This window comes from Trachemys scripta, chromosome 4 (assembly GCF_013100865.1).
Source record: "Trachemys scripta elegans isolate TJP31775 chromosome 4, CAS_Tse_1.0, whole genome shotgun sequence".
Lineage (NCBI taxonomy): Eukaryota > Metazoa > Chordata > Testudines > Emydidae > Trachemys > Trachemys scripta.
In genome coordinates, this window is record NC_048301.1 from 135,787,432 (window position 1) to 135,813,292 (window position 25,861).

General features: G+C 45.6%; 1 protein-coding gene across 6 annotated transcripts in view; it reads right to left on the bottom strand.

Moving 5' to 3' along the window:
- Positions 1–25,861, bottom strand: part of KDM2A (lysine demethylase 2A) — an 87,446-nt gene that overhangs the window by 14,578 nt on the left and 47,007 nt on the right. For 4 of the 6 annotated variants that reach the window (XM_034767742.1, XM_034767744.1, XM_034767746.1 and 1 more), the window contains 9 exons: positions 25,396–25,474; positions 22,971–23,017; positions 22,345–22,523; positions 20,677–20,783; positions 19,901–19,994; positions 15,036–15,189; positions 12,202–12,317; positions 11,086–11,212; positions 9,508–9,908 (listed from right to left, as the gene is read on the bottom strand). In XM_034767742.1, coding sequence (XP_034623633.1) covers positions 9,508–9,908; positions 11,086–11,212; positions 12,202–12,317; positions 15,036–15,189; positions 19,901–19,994; positions 20,677–20,783; positions 22,345–22,523; positions 22,971–23,017; positions 25,396–25,474 — 1,304 coding nt within the window. Of the gene's footprint in view, positions 1–317; positions 566–9,507; positions 9,909–11,085; positions 11,213–12,201; positions 12,318–14,336; positions 14,403–15,035; positions 15,190–19,900; positions 19,995–20,676; positions 20,784–22,344; positions 22,524–22,970; positions 23,018–25,395; positions 25,475–25,861 lie in introns of those variants that run through there. The other 2 variants (XM_034767747.1, XM_034767748.1) reach the window with 2 other exon arrangements.

Genomic DNA, 25,861 nt, shown 5'->3' on the forward strand with positions numbered 1-25,861 from the left:
ACTCCCAGCCTTGTAACACCCCGCTGCGACGATCACTAGCACAAACGGAAAATGCTCCCATAGAGGGAACGGGCAACGGGATTCCTACCCCAGAATGACGCCCCGAAAAAGGTGCAGGGACCCCACGTAAGCAAGCCAACCCCAGTCAGATGAGAGAGGACAGCCCGAGCCCCAGCAGGGAGCTGTTTTGAGAGGGCAGGATCTCACAGAACAGTGCCAACAGCATTGTTCTGCGGAAACGTGGATGGCAGCTGAGTGCCTCCCCACCCGGGGGTTCCCATCCATTCTCCCCAAGGAAGCTCTGCTAGCTGCCTGACCTTGTGTGCCAAGTCCCTCTGGAGCTGCCGAGGCTGTGTGGTGGGGTGAAGTTTCCGAGCCCCTTTGTTTCGCTGCCTGCTCTGCGAGCTGCGGAGCTCTCCCTGGCTCCACTCCTGCCGATTTACAGTGTGTAAATCGGCAAACCCCCCCGCTCTTCGGGAGACATGTTCCCAAGAGCCGCCCCCGAACCCAGCTCGCTCCTTTCCAGACCCCGTCCGCAGCTTCCTGTGCCTGCAGACAATGCTGCTGCGTCACCCACATGCGGTTCCCAGCAATGCTTTGCAGCGGAAGATGGCAGAAGAGAAAGAGCCAGCGAGCGAGGCAGCGCGCAGAGGGCAGCTCCGTTCTGCTGCAGAGTCAGAGGAGGCTGGGACAAGCGGTTGGCGGCTCGCTGATTGGCAGACAGGGCTGTCCAAAGAGTCCCCCTTCCCTGTCCCCTCCCCTCACCACTGCAATCGGAGAACCCAGGGCCAGACCCCCGAGGGCTCCGGCAGTGTGGTAGACTTTAGAGAGCAACAGAAAAGCGTTAGCCCCTTGTGTACGCTGCGGCTGGCCTGTATTTGTCCTCGTCTTACACGCCCTGGCTAGCCACCTTCCCATTGTCTTAATCAGGCTGTTTTACGGGCACAGCATCTCATTGGGGGGGGGGGGGGGGGGAGGAGAGAGAAGAGATGGGATTATTCGGATGAGAAAGGTGGTGGTCAGGGACGATTGCAGACTCTACTGAACACAAACCAAGTCTGCAGGCATTGAACCCGGGAACCTCGGGATCTACAAACATGAACCTCCATTACTTCAGTTAAGAGACCACGTCCACTAACTTTTAGAGGCAGTTGCAGCCTCGAACCAATTTATAGGTCCCCCTCTAATGGCTACGTCAAAGAGCCATACTGGGTTTACCTGAGTTACACAAGATATCCCAGTGCACCCATCCCGTTCCCATCACTGGTGAATCTCAACATAGCACAGTGTGGGACAGCTTCAGCTAAAAATAGAGGATGTTATTTAAGTATGAAATATACAAGGAAAATGGTACTAATTAAGATCTCTTAAATTGTGTTATAGACTGGCAGGTGAGCAGGGGACAGTTTAATTTTTTTTGCACCCAAGGGAGCAGTTTGGGAAGGATGTGGCAGGGATGCACAGATTAGCTGGACGTTTCCACTAAAATAATCCAGTAGCTAACAAGGCTGTGGTTTGAACTGCCATCCATATTAGGCATCAGCATTAACACCATGGTGAACTGACCATCTTAGTGGCTGTCCGCAGGCTGTCCGCAGACTCAGGCAGACATCTCTGCACCCATAAAGGTTAGAAGCTTCATATAATAAAAAGCCGAGATGCTAGATCACAATTCTGCAGAAGTCTGCAAATCATGGAGTACATGGGGACCTTCACCAACCAATCACATGCACCTCCTGTGAAACATGCCCTGCATTCCTGTCCCTCAATGAAGGAGGATTTAGTTAGTGACTGCAGGGGTAACAGAAAATAGGTCTGAGCATAAGCTTTCGTAGGCTACAGCCCACTTCTTCAGATGTATCTGAAGAAGTGGGTTGTAGCCCACAAAAACTTATGCTCAAATAAATTTGTTAGTCTCTAAGATGCCACAAGTACTCCTGTTCTTTTTGCAGATACAGACTAACACGGCTGCTACTCTGAAACCAGAAAATAGATTGGTGAACAGACATATGGCGCAGTTCTGGGAAGCAGTTAGACTCTGCCATGAACAATTAGCTCAGCTACACACTGGCGGCAGCCAGATCAGAGAGGAGATCTTGGATATGGGAACTTCAGATTGTTAACCCTTCAGGGTAGGGAGTCTGTGTTTTTACAGCACCCAGGTCAATGGGATCTCAATCCCAGTTGGGCCTCCGGGCACTACCAGAATATAAACATTTACTACTGCAATGACTAAGAGATCAAGACTTGGAATTAGATTGTTCATAAGCCCAATGAGCAGGTAGTTGATATAACAGAGTTCTCTGATGGCCCACTGAAAAGCTACACCACTAAGAAACCAAGTCCCCACTAAGACTTTGGGGAGCATTGGGTGTGGGAAGACTGAGGGACAAGGGTGACTGGAAAAAATGGGTGTGTGTGAAGCAGGTTTTAAGGTTTTAAGGTTTAAGGTTTTAAGACCATAAAGCAGGGGGAGGGAGGGGAAGGAGCCTCTATTATTGAGACCAGATGAGGCACAAACTAATGGCTGCCCTGTTAAAAACCCACAATTGCCAGCTTAGGTACCTCAAGAGGAACAAGATATTAGCTATGCACCAGTAAGTGTTGCACAAGGCTTTGCATGATAGTCAGGAGGTAAGAGTGCTACTGGATAAAGGGAGTTCTGAGAAGTTTGTTCTTTGCAAGAGATCTGGACCAAGCTGCCACGTTCAGGTTGTATGTATGAGGACCGAGGGATCTATGCAGCAGTACACATCACTGTTTTATGATGCAGGTTAAAGTAGGAACACTCCCTTCCAATAGGGTATGGAGGACAAGGTTTTCCAGTTCTCATAAGCCTTCTTAGTGAAACCATTACAGCTTGCATAGTGATTCAATCACGGGACAAGAAAGGAAAGACCTGGAATCACACCAAGAGGTTTGTTGAGGAGCCAGGAAAAGCTAAAAACAAAGCCTTGGAGAAGAGGGTAGGGCATGATGAGGTGAGATTAAGAGAAAGATGAAGGTGGATGTGGTACAACCCTCTCACTCTTCAGCCTTTATACTCCCAAGTGGTGTAGAAGTCAGGGGTATACCAGTGAAGGTATAAACTACGTCCAAGTATGGGACCACAGATAAGTATGTATCAGAATGGCCCACAAAAGGAAGAATCCAGTAATCCCTAAAGCTTGTAGAGGAATGGTCCTAATGTTTTGACATACAATTCAATAGGCAGGACCCCTCTGCACCAACAAGAGGAAACCTAGGACAGGATAGCACTAAGATTTTATTGGCCTGATTTGTATCAACAAGTAGAGGAATGGATTCAAGCCTGGCCTGAAATTCCAGAAAGTTGCCTTCACTAAGAAAAAAAGGTGATTACACATCTTGTGATATTTCCAGTTGTAGGAGGTGTCACTTTCCCCACATATGATGGATGCTGCAAGACCCCTAGAATGCAGTTATTTGGATAACCAGTATCTAGTGGTTGTTAATGACTACGTATCCAGAAGCCTTTCCCAAAGAAGATATTAAAAAGCCAGCAGGTGGTGAGTGCATTTGTTCAACTGTTATCCAGGGCACACCACAAACACAAGAAATGTCATGTCCAGGGTTACGTAGCCACTGTACAGACAATTGGAAATAAAAGGGATTCAACTGCATCCATTGGTTGACTGCCCTAGAGAAAGGTTTAAAAAGATGCAGTGGGAATCTGGAAGTGCTACATGGGCAGTTTGGGATAGGTGACTGCTCATGTGCAAATACCTCCGGTATCTATAGCTTTTACTTTGTTCTATTATGTCTGACAGATGAGAGGACTGCTACACATTCTTAAAGAAACCTGGGAACCGTAGCTAAGCCTGGAAAGTAAAGCAAGTCAAGAACTTCAGGTGAGCGACGGACTCTTCCAAATGAGCAAGCTGGCACAAGAACATTTTAAGGAAGCCCCCAGTTCCAGCGTAATGAGGAAGCAAAACCTACCAATACCAGGGCAGAGGGTTTTATTTATTAGGCCTGGTCTACACTGGGAGGGGGGAAGGGAGGGAGGAAATCGATCTAAGTTGACGTACTTAGATCTGAGTCGACTGCTGCCACTCCCTCCCATCAACTCTGCCTGCGCCTCTTGCTGAGCTGGAGTACAGGCGTCTATGGGAGAGCACTCGGGGACAAGATAAATCAATCCCCACTGGATCGATCGCAGCCCACAGAACTGGCCAGTAGTGAAGACATACCCTTAGTGTTGCAACAGAATAAGTTACTTGCAGAGTGGGAAGGACAATATGCAAGTTTGAAGAAAGCAAGGCTGTTAAGTTACCAGACAGCTATCCCAGACAAATGTCAAGTGTGGTGAGAATATATCTTAACTCTTTGGGAGTGGAGCAATGAGCCAGACAAGGGTGGAGGATGGAGAAGATGTAAGATCTAGACAGGCTAGGGTTACACCAGGAAGAACCTCATTTGAGCCACACCTCAGAGAACAAAAGAACTGCCAGGGAAGACTGAGCACTACTAGCAGAAAGACCAGTCAGAAGAACATATCACCACTGTAGTACTCCACTCAGATACAATGATATTATTGCTGTATTTCTGAAAAGATGGCTGCAGTTCTGCAGGAAGAAATACAAACCATGATAAATATGGGAGTTACTGAACCAACCAACAGCAAACAGGTAAGACTCACAGTCCTGGTACCAGAGAGATGGGAAGATCTTCAGGGATATTTGCAATTAAACACAGTATCTAAGTCTCATCCATCCTTTATGCCATGTATTGAATTATGGAGGCATCGACAGCAGCTCCAAAGATAAGGTTTGGTTCAATTTTGATACATAAAGCAAAACCCCTTTGTTTTCCATAAGTAATGGAGCGTATCTCGTCCAAGTTCTCAGCAAATATCACTGGTCTACAATTTTTGAGAAGTCATCTGCTTCAGAGATAAAATGTGCTATTTATTATGTATTTTGATGTGCTGAATTCAAATATGACAATTAAAACAACTGATTGGCTACTGTTTCTAAGATATTTAAGTTTTTACATTTTATGTCTATGTATATTGTGTAGATAGTAGAGTTTGAATCATAAATTGTAAACCTAGGTCTTTTCATGTGTTTATGGTTGCTTTACATGATAATATTTCACCTGTCCTGTTTATGTAACACTTTAAAAAGCAGCAAAAGGGTTATATAAATAAAATTTATTATGAAACAAAAGGCAAAAAACTGTTATGTACATAGTTTAGTCCTATTCAGTGTCTACTTGGCGTTTCTTGGCTTGTCTCTTGTATTCATTAAATGGAGCATCTCTTGTCACTGTCCAGCAATAGTCTGCAAGCATTGATGGGCTTCATTTGCCCTGATAGCGTTTCTCCATTGTTGCAATGTCCTGGTGAAATCGCTCGCCGTGCTCGTCGCTCACTGCTCCGCAGTTCAGTGGAAAAAAAATCTAGATGAGAGTGCAAAAAATGTATCTTTAGTGACATGTTGCAACCAAGGCTTTTGTAAGCCTTGAGGAGATTTTCCACCAACAACCTGTAGTTGTCTGCCCTGTTGTTTCCGAGAAAATTTATTGCCACTAACTGGAAGGCTTTCCATGCCGTCTTTTCCTTGCCACTCAGTGCATGGTCAAATGCATCATCTCGAAGAAGTTCACGAATCTGAGGACCAACAAAGACACTTCCTTTATCTTAGTTTCACTTAACCTTGGAAATTTTCCATGGAGGTACTTGAAAGCTGCTTGTGTTTTGTCAATGGCCTTGACAAAGTTCTTCATCAGACCCAGCTTGATGTGTAAGGGTGGTAACAAAATCTTCCTTGATTCAACAGGTGGTGGATGCTGAACACTTTTCCTCCCAGGCTCCAATGACTGTCGGAGTGGCCAAGCTTTCTTGATGTAGTAGGAATCTCTTGCACGACTATCCCATTTGCAGAGAAAACAGCAGTACTTTGTGTATCCAGTCTGCAGACCAAACAACCTTCAAATCGCCACAAAGCTGCCACTGATGTTGGTCATAGTTTATGCACCTCAGAAGTTGTTTCATGTTGTCATAGGTTTCCTTCATATGGACTGCATGACCAACTGGAATTGATGGCAAAACATTGCCATTATGCAGTAAAACAGCTTTAAGACTCGTCTTCGATGAATCAATGAACAGTCTCCACTCATCTGGATCGTGAACGATGTTGAGGGCTGCCATCACACCATCGATGTTGTTGCAGGCTACAAGATCACCTTCCATGAAGAAGAATGGGACAAGATCCTTTTGACGGTCACGGAACATGGAAACCCTAACATCACCTGCCAGGAGATTCCACTGCTGTAGTCTGGAGCCCAACAGCTCTGCCTTACTCTTGGGTAGTTCCAAATCCCTGACAAGGTCATTCAATTCACCTTGTGTTATGAGGTGTGGTTCAGAGGAGGAGGATGGGAGAAAATGTGGGTCCTGTGACATGGATGGTTCAGGACCAGAAGTTTCATCCTCTTCCTCGTCTGACTTAAGTGAGAATGATTCTGGTGCATCAGGAACCAGCAGTCCTTCTCCGTGGGGTACTGGGCGTATAGCTGATGGAATGTTTGGATAATGCAGTCTATTTTTTCTTCTTTGACACACCTTTCCCAACTGGAGGCACCATGCAGAAGTAACAATTGCTGGTATGATCTGTTGGCTCTCTGCAAATCATTGGCACTGCAAAAGGCATAGATTTCCTTTTCCTGTTCAACCACTGGCGAAGATTTGTTGCACAAGCGTTGCAGCATATGTGTGGGGCCCACATCTTGTCCTGATCTCCAATTTTGCAGCCAAAATAAAGGTGATAGGTTTTCTTAACCATAGTGGTTATACTGCGCTTTTGTGATGCAAAAGTCACTTCACCACAAACATAGCAGACGTTATCTGCACTGTTCTCACAAGTACGAGGCATCTCTGCTCACTTTGGCTAAACAGAAATGTGTCCTTTTGCAAAATCAAACACTGACAAATAAGAGAGCACGACACTGTATGATTTCTAGAGCTGATATAGGGCAATTTGTTCAGCAGAGTGATGTAAGCTTCGTTATGATTGCATCATCCATGACTTCTAGGAATAACATGATGCAATTCATATCATGTATGACGCAATACCAGCTTCAGATTGCATCATTCATTGTTTTGCCTAAAAAGCAAGTACTGTCCAAACCCAGTCATAGATTTATTCATAGATCCAGTCAAAGATGTATTTTAGTCATTTCTGGTTTAAATTGAGATCCCTTCCCTTTATAACTCACTTATCCTCCGCCATTCCCAAGTCAAGGGTCGTATATACTGACCCAATAGTATATCTTGAAAACTAGAGCCAATCAACAATTTTAAGCATCATTTTCGTTCTCAGTGACCCAGAATTAGTCAAGTTTGACTACATTTATTTCAGAAGCATTTTGGCTGCAGAGCAGTGTAATCTGAGAGAGAAGATTTAATGTTGAGGATTTTACCAAAATGATCAAGAGATTGAATTATAATTTGTTTAAAATCGTCCCTTTAACTTTATTCATGTCTCAAACTTTTGGTAAAAAGTTACTCATTTAAGATTAAAAGATGATTACCTTGTAGATTTTAAGTGCATCTAAGGGAAAGCTGACTTTAAAGTTTCTTAGTCGGTTATTTTGATTTAACAATATTCACCTGAGCTGTTTTTTTCCTCCATCATAATGTTTATTGACTAATATTTTTGATGACAAGTAGTTGCTCCAGAAATCAAAGCGTTCATAAGTTTCTAACCCTCATGGCTGTGGAGAAAAAGTCTTGAAAATATGGATTGAGTTTATATGCAAGCTTCAAAGAGGTTCTTTCACAAGAGATAGGATCTCTGTGGAAGTTCGCTATTGGCTTAGGAGTTCTATTGCATGTTCTGGCCAGTCTGTACTGTTTTTCACCCACAGTCCTTTCTGTTGATCTGCAAGGCATGATCCACCAGGTTTTGTGGATTACAAAACCTAGGAAAGTGGCCAAGAAGTTCCTATACTCCTTCTGGAGCATCCATTAACTGACGTTTAGAATGTGCCTGATGTACCATGTAATTCACAAGATACAACATCAATTGGTGCAAGCTGCGAAGGGATCTAAAGGCAGTACACCTAATAGTCAGATGGTAAGGGTACGCAGCAAGGATCCCTTTTTCAGCTTAAGAGTGCAGACACCACTTTCACAATTCTTGTATCATACAACACTATACTGTGTATGGTTAAGGTTGCGACACAACGTACATGACAAAGCCACAAAAGCGAAAGAAAAAAAGTTAAACCATCCAACAGTACACTCCTCTATGCAGACACACCTCTCCACACGCGTAACTACCATAAACCACAGCCTTGGCTCACTTCCCCAAACTGGAAGGGGCATGTTTTTTCTAAATTTTGTACAGAAGGAATGGGTGGGAATCTGGTCTACTTGTGCTGATGGCAGGAGTATGGGCAAAGCTTGGCTAGAAGGCTGGCAGTGCCACCTGTGGAGAGGTAAGGCTAAGTTTGCCTCTTCATCTGCTTCATAAGGGACAGAGAGCATAAGATAGGAGTGGACAATGAGGAAGGGTGGGACAGAAACCCAGCCTTCTAACCTTGGTTTTAGGATCCAAAGCTGATATTTTGGGAAAAGGGTGGGCTGGAATTCCCTTCTTCCTTCAGTAATGCAAGGGTTAGAGACCTGGCTCATGGTGACCATCTTTACAGGCCTGCCTATTGCAAAGCATGGTGGGATACAGGGTGAAAAGGAGAAACAGTCATATAATAACCCACCTAACGAATTCTGCAAGAGATCATATATCCTGGGCAAACAAACAAAATACAACCGAGTCCATCTGTATTGGGCAATAAGGAACAGAAGAGATTGTTCTGCTGACCACTAACAGAGGATTAAGGCTAGTATGGAGAATACATTGTGCCATGAACAATCTTGCAGGGGCACCTGAAAATGGACCAAATGGGTCCTAAGTTGATTTTCTGAACTTGTGTCCATGACGGCACCAGAAAAAACTGCCTTGGTAGAGATTGTTAGTCACACTAGCATCTCTACACCCCTAAAGGAATCAAAATTAGGTTGAGTTCCGTTTTCCCCTTTGGGCCCAGAGACCCTCTAAACATCATTTGGTAGGTTGAATACCTACCTTTTATCTCTGAAATATGAGTAAAGACCATCAGTCCCCACCGGAAAAGCGGGGGACCAAGTTAGAGGGTAGCATATTTAGAACTAAATGAGCCTTTGGGGGGGTATAAGCACACTTTTGGTGACTTTCTGTGAGAGGTGCCCCAAGACAGAGTGGACTCAGTAATGGAAGGTGTAGTTTTATAACCATTGATATCTATGTGCCAGCTTAGATCATGTAGCCAGACCTCATGGTTTCAGGCACAAGCTGGTCAGCTGCAGGGGGAATTCCTCCCTGAGCCTCTTGCGCTGCCTACAGCAAGCCAGGAGCATCCTAGCATTCCTTGCTTTTGTATACAGACAATGTCAGGCAGTGGGAATGGGACTCCGTGAAGCAGAGGTTCTCAGCTCCTACATACCTTAACGTCAGCAATGAGGGCGTCCTCATCCTCTATGCCCGTGGGGACACATTTCTTGTGCAGAGGCAGTGACTCCAGCTTGTCCACCAGGCAGCGTAGACCTTCCAGTTCGAACTGGGTCAGATGCACCTTCCTGTACTTGAAAGGACTGCTGCCATGGGGATCCCAGGCCTGACCATTGTGGGAGCCCCGGCTGGAGTCAGAGGAGTCCATAGATAGAGTTCTCTTGAGGCCTGGCAGGCTCCTGCAACTTCTGCTTAATTCATCATAGTCTAGGTTGGCACCATTAGCCACAGGGCTTGTGAGGATTGATCGTCTGGTGACTGGGCGCCTGGGCTCCCTGCCTGCTGCATCGTCCTCTTCATCCATGTTTCCTGGCTCCAAGCAGCTCAACTCCATATCTGCCAGGAGGGTGAGGGGAAAGAGTAGAGAGTGAGAGAAGCAGAATCGCAGGCCTGCCAAGCAGACTGCTTACAGGAGATTGAGGGTTTCCAGGCTAATCATCTGAAGGAGACAAGAAGGGATCTCCCTCAACCACCAGAGAATGGCATGTAAAGCCAGGAAAACAAGCACCTGGACAGAGCAAGACACTGAATGGATACACCAGTGGGGCTGATCTAGAGTGACCGCTGTGCGGGAGTGGCAGAAGAGTAGCCTGATTTCCAATGAGTGCAAATGTAAAACATCCCTCCCCACCAAGGCTGAGAGAGAAGGGCTGCAGATGTTGCTGGTCCTATAGCTGTCCCATTAACGCCACCTCTCTGTTCATTATTTCACCACACTCCCCTGCTGGGGGAAGCTGATCAAACGGACATGGAGTCACAATGTAGAAGAGCAGGAGTTTGAGAGCAGCAGGCTGCCCTGAACTGATCATCTTAAGCTTCTAAAGAAAATACAGATGCAGGAGGAGGAGGAGCCACAGGGCTTTGCCTTTGCTGGAGCTCTTTGGGTAGAAATTTGAGCCCTGGAAATGCTACAGCTGTGATGAGAGGCATCCTGCAAATGATTTTCGGATCCCTTTTGAGAGCAAGACCTCATACATCACCCTGTATTGGATTCCTGGCTCCAGCTATGTTGCAAGAGGCCCCTGCAACCGTCAACATAAAAACTCACAGACATAGCAACTTAATCTAGCACATCATGAGGTTCTAGGCCACGGGAAATATTTTCCGCATCATCAGCTGGAGCCGACCCTTGACCACAGCAGCAGGGACTGCATCGCCCCTTTCCAATTCACTAGAAGCTGCACGCCACTACACTGTGCACTTACATGGTGACAACTTGGGCTAGATTATCTGCAGCCCTTTCGAGCAAAGATGGCGGGCTAGCACTTCATGGGGTAAAGGAAAGCTCCAGGACAAACTGCTGCTTTTGACTCATTGATAAAACCATACCTCCTAATCCTATTTGCCCTCTCCCCACGGATTCCCTTAAACACAGGAAAGATAGGAAGTGTGAAATTTAAGGAAGTGAATCTTCTGAATGCCCACTCCACCCTGATGTATTGGCAGTGAGGGAAGTGGAAGAAACTCCTCCAGTATGACAAGGAAGAGATGGGGGCCAAGCAGCTGTTCTTACCCATGTTGAGTGATTCCTTCTGGAAGTCCTTGGTCAGGTGGGAGTGGCTGGTGATGCAGTAAACATAGCGTTCCAGCACATACCAACACATCTCATAGTAGAAGGGGTAGCGAAACTTATTTGGGACCTGTCATGGGGTGAAAGAGGCAAGACAGAGCCAAGGGAAGAGATCAGTTACACTCAATAGGAAAGCACAGAGATGGCACTCCAAGCACAGCGATCTTGGTCCCAGAATGAGCCTCTTGTGGGAGGTGGGAATTGCAAGTACATGGAACAGCCTATACAGGGAGTGCTTCCAGCATCCCGACGTTTCGTCTCACGGTCGGAAGCTACCCACAGGCAGTTCAGGCATAGCTCACTCCCAGGCCATTCACATTTTATTCTTGTTTAGGGTCACAGATCTGTGCTACATTTAACATCGAACAAACTCCCCGCATTGTTGCAGGGATAGTAGCAAGGCAAGCACACTACACAACATCTTAGCTGTGAGTACCATGCTTTGACCTCAAGCTAAAATCTAACTAAGTTGCATGTTCTGAAGGATGCTTAAGAGAAGGGAAGGCTATTGCCAATAAGAGTCTGCGTAGTGCTTTTGCAGCTTCATGTTAGGAGCTGTGAGCTACGCCTGGCAAGTCTTGAACCCAATTCACAGCAGTTAACTGGTGGGGATGCATCAGCCTGCAGATCCAAGCACTCTCACTCAAGGTCACAAGAGGCCTTTGGCCTCAATAACCCTCTCTGCCTGGTCAAAACTTGCATAAGATTCCAAAGCAGCAGAGGAAGGAAAATGAAAATGCAAAAGCACCACATTTGAGCAACTCCAGTTACAAGTAATCTTCCTTTTCCTATGAAGAAAGGCTTGGAGAGCCCCACACTCAGATTCACTGTATCCAATTCCCTGCTCCCCCTGGTTCTCCCCAACCTGGAGCTGGATTAGAACCAGTGCCCTAGAAGTTAATACCCCATATCTCAAACCAGTCAGTCCTCCCATTTTCTTAGACACAGTAAGCTGGAGACAGATCCTTTTGGAAGCTTGGTAACCTGTATTTCTTCCCTTGCATTGAGGGAGAGTCTCTGATTCAGAGGTTGCCTTCAGGGCCTCCTGATGGTCCTTACCCGTGTGCGGTCTTCAATGTTGTAGATCCGTAGCTGCATGGGGATGTTGAAGCTGTGCAGGAAGTTGCCCCCGAAAACCAAAGTGTCAGTGGGAGTGTACACAGCATGGATCCAACCTGTCAGAGTAAGACAGTAAGCAATGATCTTAAGTTGCAGTGGTGGAGGTCTAGGTTGGATATTAGGAAAAACTATTTCACTAGGAGAGTGGCGAAGCACTGGAATGGGTTACCTAGGGGGGTTTTTAAGGCCCGGCTTGACAAAACCCTGGCTGGGATGGGGTTGGTCCTGCTCTGAGCAGGGGGTTGGACTAGATGACCTGCTGAGGTCTCTTCCAACCCTGATATTCTATGATTCTATGAAATGGAGAGTTCATAGACTAGCTCTGTCTAACAAATGCATGGTTGAAGCATCCTCACACACACCAAGGATGTGGATAGTGTGTGCCTGGCGGTGCTAATCCCAATCTTAGCTGCTCCAGCCACCCCAACTCATGTATGTCTAAAATTTCTCATTTGTCACTCACTTCTTTACCTCCAACAGCACCTTCTCTCCTTTTTCTACTTCTTCCTCGCATATTAGTCAGATTAAACTCTTTGGGGCAGAGCCTGTCTGTATCTGCATGGCACCTAGCACACTTGTGGTCTCAAAGAAATAGCAGGCAGTCTACCTCATCCATCTAGAAATTAAAGTGTTTCTGATCACACTAGATTCTCCAATAGGATGTGATCTTGGTCATAGGTTTCCTCGGCTTGGATAGCTCGATAGCTGCCTTTAATCAATTCACTCCAGTGAAAGTTTGCAGTTCTCTGTTTTGCATGCAGGCCAGTTATAATAGACTAAGTCAAACAGGTCAGTGCCTTGAGAAAAAGCAGAGATGGGGTATGCACTGTTTACTAAACCAGAAGATCTAGAATGCACAGATATGATCGGCAGTGATGCCTTCTAAACAGTGGTCTAATTCCTGATCCTCCCATCTTTTCCAAAGGTGCATGTAATTCTCACTCTTTCATACCATTAGTACTCTTCACTCTCACAACTCTCTCTCCTTGCTGAAGCCTTCCCACAACCAGCAGAGAGAAATTTACTTCCTTCCAAGCTGCGGCAGCCATGGTTCAGGGAAGTATCTATCTCCTTCTTTCCCCATACTTCCTATCATCCAATCTCTTAGGAAAGCCACCTCTGCAACATTTGTCCCTAACACTCCATATTCCTGCCACTCAGCTCTTTTATTCAGGTATCTTTCAGATCTGTTCTCCTTTAAAAAACCTCTCTCACTTACTACTTATTTGTAATCTTTGCTTTCACCAAAGAGGTGTTAGCAATCCTCATCTCTCCAGCCACCTCTTACAAACCATGCCCTTGACAAATTTCAGCATGGGTTTCACTGCAACAAGAGCCCTCTGAGACAACTTAAATGCTAGGCATTATGAGCACAGTTGAAAAATCCTGACACGTGGTATTGTCCATTCCTTGCCCGAGGAGGAAGCTGCATATGGTAATTTATGTGCTTTTATTAGTGAAGGCAGGCTAGAGTGTGCCTGGCATTTGGGACAAAGTAGTGACCCCCAGATCCTGCAGGAGTTCCATAGCCTTGGACCAGCTCTTGAGAAAGCTCTCTTGCTCAAACAAGCTTTGCCTTGCAGTAGACCATTCTATTTGCCAGCACAACCCAGTTGACTGTTAATTTTCAAGACATACCAGACTCAAAATCATTAAGAGTCTTGAAGATAAGTGTTCAGATCTATAGATTCCACAAGGATCAACTCCTATCTTCTGCTTTATCTACCTTTTCTGAGTTCTCTTCACCTTCTCTAACACTTACTTGGATCATATTCAGCGGTATGTTTAAGGACTCTTGACACCTTTCTGTTTATCCTCTGCCTGCCTTGGCAAAGTCAGTCTGAAGCTTTGTTTCAGCTCCCTTTAGCTGAATGTCCCAATGTCTCAAAGGACAGAAGGGTTCCTCTTGGACAGATGGACCAACCTCAAAACCCACTTCTCATTTATTTAGAGCTCTAAAGTGCTTCCACAGTTCCTAGCCCTGGAACCATCCTTGGCTATGAACTCCCTTTTGCCACATGTTTGTTCTACAAGTCACTACACAGTTAGCCCTCAAAGTCTCAAGATCCTCTGACCTTCACTCCTGCAACTCCCATCTCGATGTTTCCAGCTCTCCAGATTCCAGCATCTGCCGGATGCTGCTGCCACCTTCTCACACATACAAAGCAGTGCAGTCACATTACTCATTTCCTAAATACATGCACTCTCCTCCCCCAACCTTTCATTACAGGACACAGGTCAAAACTGTCCTTATTTTAGGAATGTCCATGGAGTTATTATAGCCAACCACACACCCTCCCCCATACTCCCCTACTTTGTTTCCTCTATCAGGACTAGCTTCCATTTTGCACCTTCAATAGTTCCCACCAAGCACCTTCTCTTCAGCTTCTGCCATCTGGAAGAGCCTCTCTTTGTCCAGCTCACTTCAAATATTCAGCTGAACACATCTTTCTCCGCTGCCTCTTAATTACTGACCCCTGCTTTGTTCTTTAGATTTAGTATCTAGTTAACTTGGTGATATATTATGGGAGTTTGTATGAAAGATGCTAGAGAGAACAGAGGTATATCCTATTTTCCTCTCTCACAGAGGCTTGCTATCCAGGTAGTTCAGGGAGAAATCACCCTGCTCTGAACTGCCCAAATTTTATGGGTGTCCCCCCCAGAGATTCTTCTCCCCACTGCCTCAGACTTCCTGACCCCTAGCACAGATCATATTCCTTTCAAAGACAAGGACAAATGCACACTTCCAGGGTTCTCCCCCCAGCCCTTTATACCTGAGGGGATGACGAACGTGTAGCCCTGCTTGAGCTCAATTCGTTGACAGTCTGACACTTTGTCACCAAGAAAGATGTCCCCCTGTTTCCCTGACAGCAGCCAATTCTCGTAGAGCTCCAGGTTCTGGGGTGTTGGCGGGATCAGCCAGAAGATCTGCAAGGTTCATTGGGTAGAGATCCTTTAACGGTTGTGGACAAAACTCCCTTCACTCCTTTTCTATTATTTCTTTCAAGCACCAAACATCCAGCTCTTTCCACCCACAATAGGATCCACACAAATGCTGGTTCTAACAGACCCATCAGTAGGCATTCCGTTAGAGATAACAGCAACTAATAAGAGAGGCTTCATATCAGAATGATGTGAAGAGTACTGCAAGCATCCAGGGTATGTGGAAATTCATCACCTTACAGGCAAACCAACGAGACAAGAATACAAAACCCACTGGAAATTCTAGATCCTTAGACACACACAAGATGTATAGTAACGTTTTCTGAAGTGCAGTTCTACTATTGAAAATGCCTAAGATTATTCTATTAGCCTCTGTGTAGCCCTACAGTATACAAAGACAATAACTCCTTCCTGAAAAATGCTACTTTACGCAAAATGATGTTAAGCGAATCCAATTTCCCCATAAGAATTAATGTAAACGGAGTCAGGGTGTTAGGTTCTAGGGAAATTTTTCCAAAATGGCTCATATTTTTGTGCGCCTATAATAAACAGCAAGTTGCCTGTTACAACTGAACACCTTGGGATGACTTTCAAAGGCAAAGATGAGAGTAGTGTACCTTTCCGTGGCAGACAGATGCCTTAGCTGCCTTGGGTGTTAGAAGATCTCCCTCTTCCTGTACATGTCAAACTCCATAAAGTGTTGTGCATAATTAAAATAGTTTTTACAAAAAGCTATCACAAATCTTTGGCATCCATGACACTGAGGCCTAGCCTACACTAGAAAGGGTTAAAACCTCCCAAATGAGACAGCTTATACCAGCAAAAAAGTTTTTTTTTGCTCATAGAGCCTATAACAGGGGTTGGCAAACTAAGGCCTGCAGGCCGGAGCCGTTTTAAGCCGGCCCGCAAGTCTCAGCATGCGGCTCAGCCTGGGTGCTGGGTTGGGGGCCGCACCACACAGCTCCAGGAAACCACGGCATGGCCCCACTCTGGCTCCTACGCACTCCAATGGCCCCCTCCGGTGCTCCAATGGGAGCTGCAGGGGTGGTGCCTGCAGATGGGGCAGCATGCAGAGCCGCCTGGCTGCGCCTCCACGTAGGAGCTGGAGAAGCGACATGCCACTGCTTCCGGGAGCCGTTTGAGGTAAGCGCTGCTTCGAGCCTGCACCCCTGAGCCTCTCCCCACACCTCAACCCCCTGCCCCTGCCCTGATCCCCCTCCTGCTCTCCAAACCCCTCGATCCCAGCCCGGAGCACCCTCCTACACCCCAAACTCTTCATCCCTAGCCCTCCCCAGAGCCCTCACCTCCTCCCGCACCCCAACCCCAATTTTGTGAATATTCATGGCCCGCCATACAATTTCTATTCCCAGATGTGGCCCTCGGGCCAAGAAGTTCGCCCACCCCTGACCTATACCAAATTCCCTGAATGAAGTAAGCTATACTGGCAAAAGAACTTTGTTGGAATAACTGCATCTACTTTTCTGCTTTTATTAGCGTAGTTGTTTCAGTTAGGGGTGTGATTTTTCCCCATATGTCCTTAACTGACATAGCTATGTCTGCAAAACTTTATAGCTTAGACCTGATCTGAGCCTCTCTTAACCTAAAATATTGTTGAAGAAGTTTTTTGCACTGGTTTAAACTCAAACAGTGCAAATGTGTGTCAACAATTCTTCAGCACTGTCTACACTAGGGAAAATGGTGTGTTATTAAAACATGATAGCTAACATACATCCCAGAAGGAAAAAAGTGAACATCATTCTTGCAAGAGTGTTGTAAACAAGACACAAGGAGCAATTGTTCCACTCTATTCCACACTGGTAAGGCCTCAACTGGAACAGAGTGTCCAGTTCTGGACACCACGTTTCAGGAAAGATGGATAAATTGAAGCAAGTCCCAAGGAGAGCAACAAAAACGATTAAAGATTTAGTAAACATGAGGAAAGATTGAAAACCTGTAAACAAAAAACTAGTAAACAAAAAAGATTGTTTAGTCTGGTGAAGAGAAGATGGAGGGGGGACATCATAACAATTTTCAAGTACATAAAAGTTTGTTACAAGGAGGAGGGTGAAAAATTGTTCTCATTAACCTCAGAGAATGGGCTTAAATTGCAGCAAGGGAGGTTTAGGTTTCACATTAGGAAATACTTCCTGTCAGGATAGTTGATTCCTAGGCAGTTTTGTCCAGTGCTTTTCTGGAAGCTCCATCACTGGAAGTTTTTAAGAACAGGTCTGACAAACAGCTGTCTAGTTATTACTTAGTCTTGCCTTGAGTGCAGAAGCTTCGACTAGATGACCTATCAAGGTCCCTTCCAGTCCTTACACTTCTGTGATTCCACGTTTTAAGTCCTAGTGTAGACAGGGTAAGATGGTACTTAACACACATCAGGCAGAGTGCTGGCCCAGATGGATCTTGGGTCACACTGGGGCAGACAATTCCTATATGAACCCACAAGGGTTCAGCACAAGAAGCTAACACATGTTAAGTGTTAAGACCAGGCCTGAATCAAGCCAAAGTATAGTTTCAGGACCAGAAAAACCCCAAACATTTAAAAACACTTTCTATGCAAGATGAGTAGACAGGGAGATCTATCATGCTAGGAAGATGTAAGCAGCCACAGATTTGCTACAACACATTATGCAAGAGACTGCAGGAGCTGGGAGATCCAGCTCTCTTTCAGATGTGTCTGATTTCAGCTATCTTAAGTCTGTGGTTCCAGACCTACAATTCCTCTATAGATTGGTGTTGATGTGGTCAGAACTCTGTGGGCTTCTCTGTCCATTTTACCAAGGACTAGATCCTCTATCTCGGAGTTCAGAGTAGCAGCCGTGTTAGTCTGTATCCGCAAAAAGAACAGGAGTACTTGTGGCACCTTAGAGACTAACAAATTTATTAGAGCATAAGCTTTCGTGGACTACAGCCCACTTCTTCGGATGCATCCGAAGAAGTGNTCAATTCGTAACTCTGAGGTTCTACTGTGCTGTCTTTATTAACAAGAATGTTAGTTTTTTGTAACACTTAAAGGTACAACGCAACACAATAATAATAAAGAAACTACCCAAGCATAATCTTCAAGGTATATTATAAAGCATAAACAAACTTCAGTACATAAAAATTTTATATGCATAACTCAATGTGGAAAAGCCTTCCTGGGCTATTGATATCTGAAAGACATATAGGCATTACATGGACTCCTGCATATAAAACTGCTCTGAATAATCCAGGTTTTCTTCCCTGTACAAACATCATTGTGTCTCATCCCTGGTCTATACTCCGAGATAAGAACAGGAGTACTTGTGGCACCTTAGAGACTAACAAATTTATTAGAGCATAAGCTTTCGTGGACTACAGCCCACTTCTTCGGATGCATCCGAAGAAGTGGGCTGTAGTCCACGAAAGCTTATGCTCTAATAAATTTGTTAGTCTCTAAGGTGCCACAAGTACTCCTGTTCTTATCTCGGAGTATAGACCAGGGATGAGACACAATGATGTTTGTACAGGGAAGAAAACCTGGATTATTCAGAGCAGTTTTATATGCAGGAGTCCATGTAATGCCTATATGTCTTTCAGATATCAATAGCCCAGGAAGGCTTTTCCACATTGAGTTATGCATATAAAATTTTTATGTACTGAAGTTTGTTTATGCTTTATAATATACCTTGAAGATTATGCTTGGGTAGTTTCTTTATTATTATTGTGTTGCGTTGTACCTTTAAGTGTTACAAAAAACTAACATTCTTGTTAATAAAGACAGCACAGTAGAACCTCAGAGTTACGAATTGACCAGTCAACCATACATCTCATTTGGAACCGAAAGTATGCAATCAGGCAGCAGCAGAGAAAAGAAAAAGCAAATACAGTACTGTGTTAAATGTAAACTACTAAAAAATAAAGGGAAAGTTTAAAAAAATTTGATAAGGTAAGGAAACTGTTTCTGTGCTTGTTTTATTGAAATTAAGATGGTTAAAAGCAGCTTTCTTCTTTTGAATAGTAAAATTTCAAAGCTGTACTAAGTCAATGTTCAGTTGTAAACTTTTGAATGAACCACCATAACGTTTTGTACAGAGTTACAAACAACCTTCATTCCCAAGGTGTTCGTAACTTCTGAGGTTCTACTGTAATACAACAACAAATATGAACTGCACAGAAGTCTAAACCAGTGGAAAGTCACATTAGGCTTTCAAAGTCATCCCACAACCTTAATTGTAAATCATCAGAAGTCTATTATACAAAGTTGAGAGACTTAATGCTAACCAGAGATGAGCCAGAGAAATTTGCATCCAAATCCATCCAAGCCTTGACGACAGAGTTGGGTTCAGTTACAAGAAATGGACTAAAGCGGAGAAGCTCAGAGTTGGATAAGGATTTCATATTCAAACCCATCGCCACCCATCCTGAACTCTGATCCTTATACTTTTAACCCATGTGTCACTTTAAGGGTACCTGTTTGCAATTTAAGATCTTTAGACAGCTGCACTTTTGAAAGCACTCCAGTTAGTCTTTAGGAACCCCAGATAGTCTCTACCGCTGGTCCCAGAATGCTGATAGTTATGTCACACCCACCATGGAACAGCATCCCAGTTTAGAGATCAGATCTCCCCTGAAGCACATGGCTTTGTAAATTTAGCTCTACCCTGGTTGCTTTCTAAAGACCAACATAAAACATCTTTAGCAGTCCTCACAGGGGCTGCCCTCATACCTTTCCCCCTCGGTGGATGTGGTACCATACGGAGGTGCCGCCAAAGTCCACATGGAAATCTGTGTAGCAGCCCTTAACACTCATCAGACAGTACCTAGCCAGAGACAGGAAGAAGAGATGAGCAGGATGAAAGTGAGTAGCACATACCTCTGTTTTAAAGCTGTCACTTGTGAAACCCCCAACAGCTGCAGCATACTCAAGGGGTGTGGAGGGGCAAGATGGGGGGGAGGGGGGTGCAGGGACAAATAGTAGTGTTAGACTCCAGGGAAATGCAGACTGAGCAGCACGTGAGTCTAAATACTACAGTGATAGCAGATTGCTGGCAATGGCAGGAGAGTTCATTTACATCAAGAAATAAAATACACAGGAGGAGCCTTAGCCCAGGCAGGAAAAGGAAGACCTTCCCTCCTCATCCTAAAAGCTCTGGGATTCTAAAAGATCATTGAAGTCTGTCATTGCCTAGTCTTGCTTGCTATGGCAGGACAGTAAATACTTGGCAACTTGTTGAATTGGACATGTTGTATTAGAATGACAAGCCAAGCAAGTTTTACCAAATGCAACAAAGAGGAACTTGTGCAACTGTCCAGAGGCTGGAGGAGTTAACAGCTCTGCTCTTTAAACAGTACCTGGGGGCAGGTATAGAGGGACACAGACTCCCTCATCTCACCTCAATACCAGGCTGCCTGGTATTCAGTTTTACTTGCGTGATTGCCTCACCCCCTAGATCCACCAGGAGGAGGAGGAGCTGGGTACATGTGCTTCATGAGGCCACTTACTTTTGCACCTTGGGATACTGCATCTCCAGAATGGCATTTGTAGACTCCGTTTGACTCTCCTTTAGGTGTCTTGGCCACATGTTGTCGACCCAGTCAATCAAATCCACCTGCAACCAGAGAGGAATTAGGCCCAAGTCTCGGTAAGATGGTCCATGGCTCTCTTCGCATGCTTGAGTATTTCTAGGAGGTCCTGTGGCCAATCTGACATCTGCAATGGCCAGGTAACTAACAAACAGGACTACTGAAGTAGAAATACTATTTATGGCTATAGTGAGACTGCCTCCCAGGGATGATCACAGTCACAAGGATGAACAGGTGTCACAGTTCCTAGCCACTTTGCCGCACTGCTACTTCAGGCTTGGGACTGGAATCCAGGATTTCATGCATTCCACAGCTCTGCAGAATCCAGTATGAAGATCACCCTTGCCACAAAACTGTGCTCTGAAATCTAACTTATTTAAGCAAACTGTTCTAATTCTTATAGTTGCATAGGAAATCTTCCAAATGTGAATGAAGAGTACGTAATACACCAGTGTCCGAGTCTGCAGAGAATTGGACACAATAGCTGAGGTATGAACCACTCTGCATTTATCTCAATGGGACCCTGTCCTTAGGTTTAAGAGTTAATTTAGTTGTCAACATTCACTACTCCATATTAACATCATCCTGCTTATGTGCTTCTCTCACATTCCAAACTGTTTTTTACATATTTTCAAGACCCCCTCCCCACACACTGCCTTTACCCAAGCTGCAGAAATCTCCAGTTCCCCCCACCGCAACCTCTACATAGCAATGGGCATTTGTAACACAAGATTCTGAAGCACATGCAAGGTTTAAGAACAGCATAAATAATCTGAACACGGAAATGCTGCCCTGGCTGGGTTATTTTCATATGTTATGCAACAGAAGTATTACTTTGTAGCTTTGCTGGTATTCCCACCTTCTACTTGGCTGCCTGTGCTTTCACTAACAATGGGATTGAGGCTTCCCCCAAGATGCAGGAAGGGGTTCTACCAAGCTTCATAACAGTTCAGTGCACGCAACTGAATGCGGAAGCAGGCACTGGTTGGAAAACAGACACTGTCTTGTCAAGCAGTGGAACCAGCTAAACAGGATGAGGTTGGGAGTCAGTGATCCAGTCCAGGGACTAAAACTTGGACTAGCCCAAATGCATCCTTTATTCAGACTTGGATGTACGCTACCGTGTATCTGTTCTTGAACCCCTTCCAGCAGAGCAGGTTACTCCGCTGTCTAGTTAACTTCCTCATTAGGAATGGCTTACATTTCTCTCACCTGCAGGCTGTCTCTCTGTACTGCGGCTTTGCCCCCCCCCCGCCTCATTAGCTACAAATAATTCTGCCTCCACAGTGACTGTCTTGAGGATTTAGATAGGATTACTGTGGCCTCCTCTGACAGAATAGCCTACCCATTCCTTTCTGCACTTCTCACCAATTTAGCAAGGTCTGCAATGGCGCAGGTGCTCAAAACTTACATAGAGCTCCAGCTGCTCTTTGGGGTTGGAGAAGGAGCAGCAACCCTGTCTGACCCCATAAGTATTGTAGGGAGGCCTCTGGTTGCTCTCTTCTTCAGTACGGAGGGGCCAGGCTCAGTGCTCTACCTTTACCAAAATGAAAGGAAAGGGGGGGAGAAGACAACAACTTTACTGACCGTAGCAGGTCTCTGCACCAGGTTCTCTAGCCTTGTGTGACTGAACTCCAAGCTGATGACGTTATACAATTTCTCCCGCTCCTCCTCTGGGGTCTCATAGTAGCGTGCCCACTGTGCCATGGACATCTCAATGTCCCTTTGTGTGTTCACATCCATGACATCCACCATCCGCCGGCTCCCTGCCAGAGCAAAACAGACATCACTGCTGTGCACAAGGAGCTACTAAGAACAGACAAGCCAGAGCACAAGAGGGGACAAGCCCTTTCTGAGGGATGAACTTGTAAGCATCACCCATCTATGTGCAAGGTCAATCCCTCTCCTGCAGGAGTGTACCAAGGCCCTCGTCCTCATCCACACCAGGGCAACCAGAAACTGTTTAGAGTTTTCTGAACAAAGCCCATGGCTCAGCTACTCCTGGTCACAGACTAGATTTCTTCTCAGGCAGTAAAAATCCTTGATTATTTGGACTGGAGGGGCTGTTAGAACCCAGCCAGCAATGTGTTGAGGGAGCCATAAAGACTGTTGTAGCTCATGGATTCAACAGCCTGAACTAGTTCCCCCACCCCTTCTGAAAGTCACCGTGGCCAGTTACTACCATGCCACAAGGCAGCAGGAGAGACACTTACCTACATACAGTCGCACGTCATTCACACTGAAGTCAGGATCTGGCATCCTGCAAGACAGACACTTAACTAAAACAAATCAGAGTCTCTGCCACAGGCCTCTCTCCCTCCTGTAGCCCTTGGCTTCATATAGGCATCTCAAAGGCTCCATCCCTCCACATTTGCCTTCCTCCCCCCTATAGAACACTACATGCTTCCCCCTCCACCTATGAGGGCAGCCAAGAAAGCCATGATAGTAGCACACAAACCAATGTGTGCAAACAGATTCTTCTGCAAACAATAAATCCACTCAGGTGCCTCAACAGGCAAACGCTGGGCACAACTGTCACAAGGGGAGTAGTGATAGTTTAGGAATAGGATAAATTGTCACCAGCAAGTACACGCATTGTATAGCAGCTCTAGGAAAAGGTTCAGCCTATACTTGAGAATCACTGGGCACGTCTACACTATGGACACTATAGCCACACAGCTCCACCTATGCCACCATAGCACAGACGCTTCCTATAGCAACCTAAGGGGTTTTCCAGGCGATGTACGTAATCTGTCTCCCCGAGAGGCAGCAGCTAGATCAACAGAAGAATTCTGCCATTAACCTAGGGGTTAGGTTGGCTTAACTACAGTGCTTAGAGGTGTGATTTTTTTCACACCCCTGAGCAATGTAACTAGGTCAAACTAAATTTTAATGTAGAATAAGCCTCAGCTGTCATTTAAAAAAAAGTCAAAGTAATGGCCTGTCTATACTGGTGATGGGTATCAGTGTATCTATAGCAATACAAGCTGAACCACACTGACACAGCACATCTACCCTTTGTGTTTGTACCGGTGTAGCTACACTGGCATAAATATCTCCACTGCATGTAGGGCCTAAGTCTCTAGCCCTCATGGTTAAAGAAAACCTTTCAAAGTGTGAACTGAATAAATCAGCAATATATGATACACCAGAGTCACGGTGTTTTATCTACACTGATCCAGTTAAAGTGGTACAACCCCCACTAGGGTGGACTGTTATACCAGTACAAACGGGCTTTCATTGATATAGCTTGTTTCCAGCTTATTCCCAACTATAATAGGTAAAAAAAATAAGTCATCCCCATAACTAGCAGACTCATACCAGTACTAAAAACTGTGCAGACTAGGCCTAAATTTGCAGGGAGTCTGAAACAATAGCTCTGAAGGGTTAACTGTCCCATTCATCTCAAAAAGGGGTTAATTTGAACGCCATCAGCATTAGCTGATCACAGCATATATGGAAAGAGGGATGAGCATGTTAAGCAGATCTGCACAACTGTAAGTGACATCTCACTTGGCACCATGAAAGCACAGCACTTGGGAGTGTATCAGTTAATTCCCTCCACCCAAGTCAGGAAAGAGCCATGCCCAAGGAACCTACCAGAGCTCAGAGCAGGGCATTTGAGCCCCACTAAGGGAGAGCCAAACCCGAGACCTATATAGTGTGCTCATTATCATATTCTGAATGGTCCTAACCTATTGACTAGCCTCTCCCTTTAGCAACTCAGGCAGGCAAGAGCATCTTCACTCCACTGATTGAGCCATTCTTGTAACTCTTCCCAACTCATACTCTCTCAGACAGGGCTCATAAGCCAAGCAACTGTCTTTGTTCTGTGCTGATACAGCGCCTCGTACAATGTGGTCTGGCCTGCTACTGGAGATCCTAGGTGCTGCAGTGATACAAATACAACCACCACCCCAGATGGGCGCCCAGTTAGAATGAGTACATACACCTCTACCCCGATATAACACGGTCCTCGGGAGCCAAAAAAATCTCACCACCTTATAGGTGAGACCGCGTTATATCGGGCCGGTACGGCGTGCCGGACTGGACCAGTCTTCCCCGGTGGTGATTTAAAGGGCCTGGGGCTCCAGCTGCTGTGGGGCGCCCCAGGCCCTTTAAATCACCACCGGAGCTCTGGCAGTGAGGCTCAGGCAGAGATTTAAAGGGCCCGGGGCTCCCCACAGTGGCAGGAGCCTCTGGCTCTTTAAATCACTGCCCGAGCCTGGCTGCCGGAGTCCACATGAATTCAGATATAACCCGGTAAAGCAACGGGGCTCGGGTGGCATTTTAAAGGGCCCGGCGCTCCCCGCTGCTTTACCACGTTATATCGGAATTTGTGTTATATCACGTCAGGTTCTATCGGGGTAGAGATGTATGTCAAAAGCACGGTAAAAACAAGTTGGACACCGCACCGGGGCAGCTACCAGAATCTGCTTTCCCACAGTTGGACATGGGGGGACAACGAGACTAGATTCTGAACTGGGAACTCTTAGGAGAGCATCCACGGATACAGCTTGGGATAGAAAGACCACCCTCAGGTGGAAAGGCTCTGTCAGACTGCTAGGTTATTTCTCTAGTACAGCCAGTGGCCAGCTAGGCTAGAGTCACCCACCCTCCCATATCCTCAACACTTACTTTATTCCGAGCCCGTCGGAGTTCTTGAAAATCAAAGGGTCTCTCAGGCCACCCCGCTGGATATACTCAACATTGAAGTCTGTCATGAGTGAGAGAGAAGAGGGGATGTATTAAGGGGAAGTTGCCAACCACAGAGATACCAGGGAAGGAGCAGGTAGCATAAAGAATGGAAAGAAGAACTGGGCTTAGCCACCCTCTCCTACAGAATTTCATCTCCAAGCACTGTCCTAATCAGCTGTAGGCAGTCTGCCATAAGCATGGACCAGACAGGCACAAGCAGGCAGGGTATGTGGGCCCCTATAGCTGAGTCAGACAAACAGGGAAAGAGTTTATCATTTCCCGAACAAACTCAATCAAGCAAAAGAGGCCTTAAAGAAACCAGTTAGACTGCCTCCTCCCCGAGGGCTCTGCATCTAGAGCCTAGCTCACATCAGCTGTGTGAGCATCAGGGATCCTAGTTTTCCAT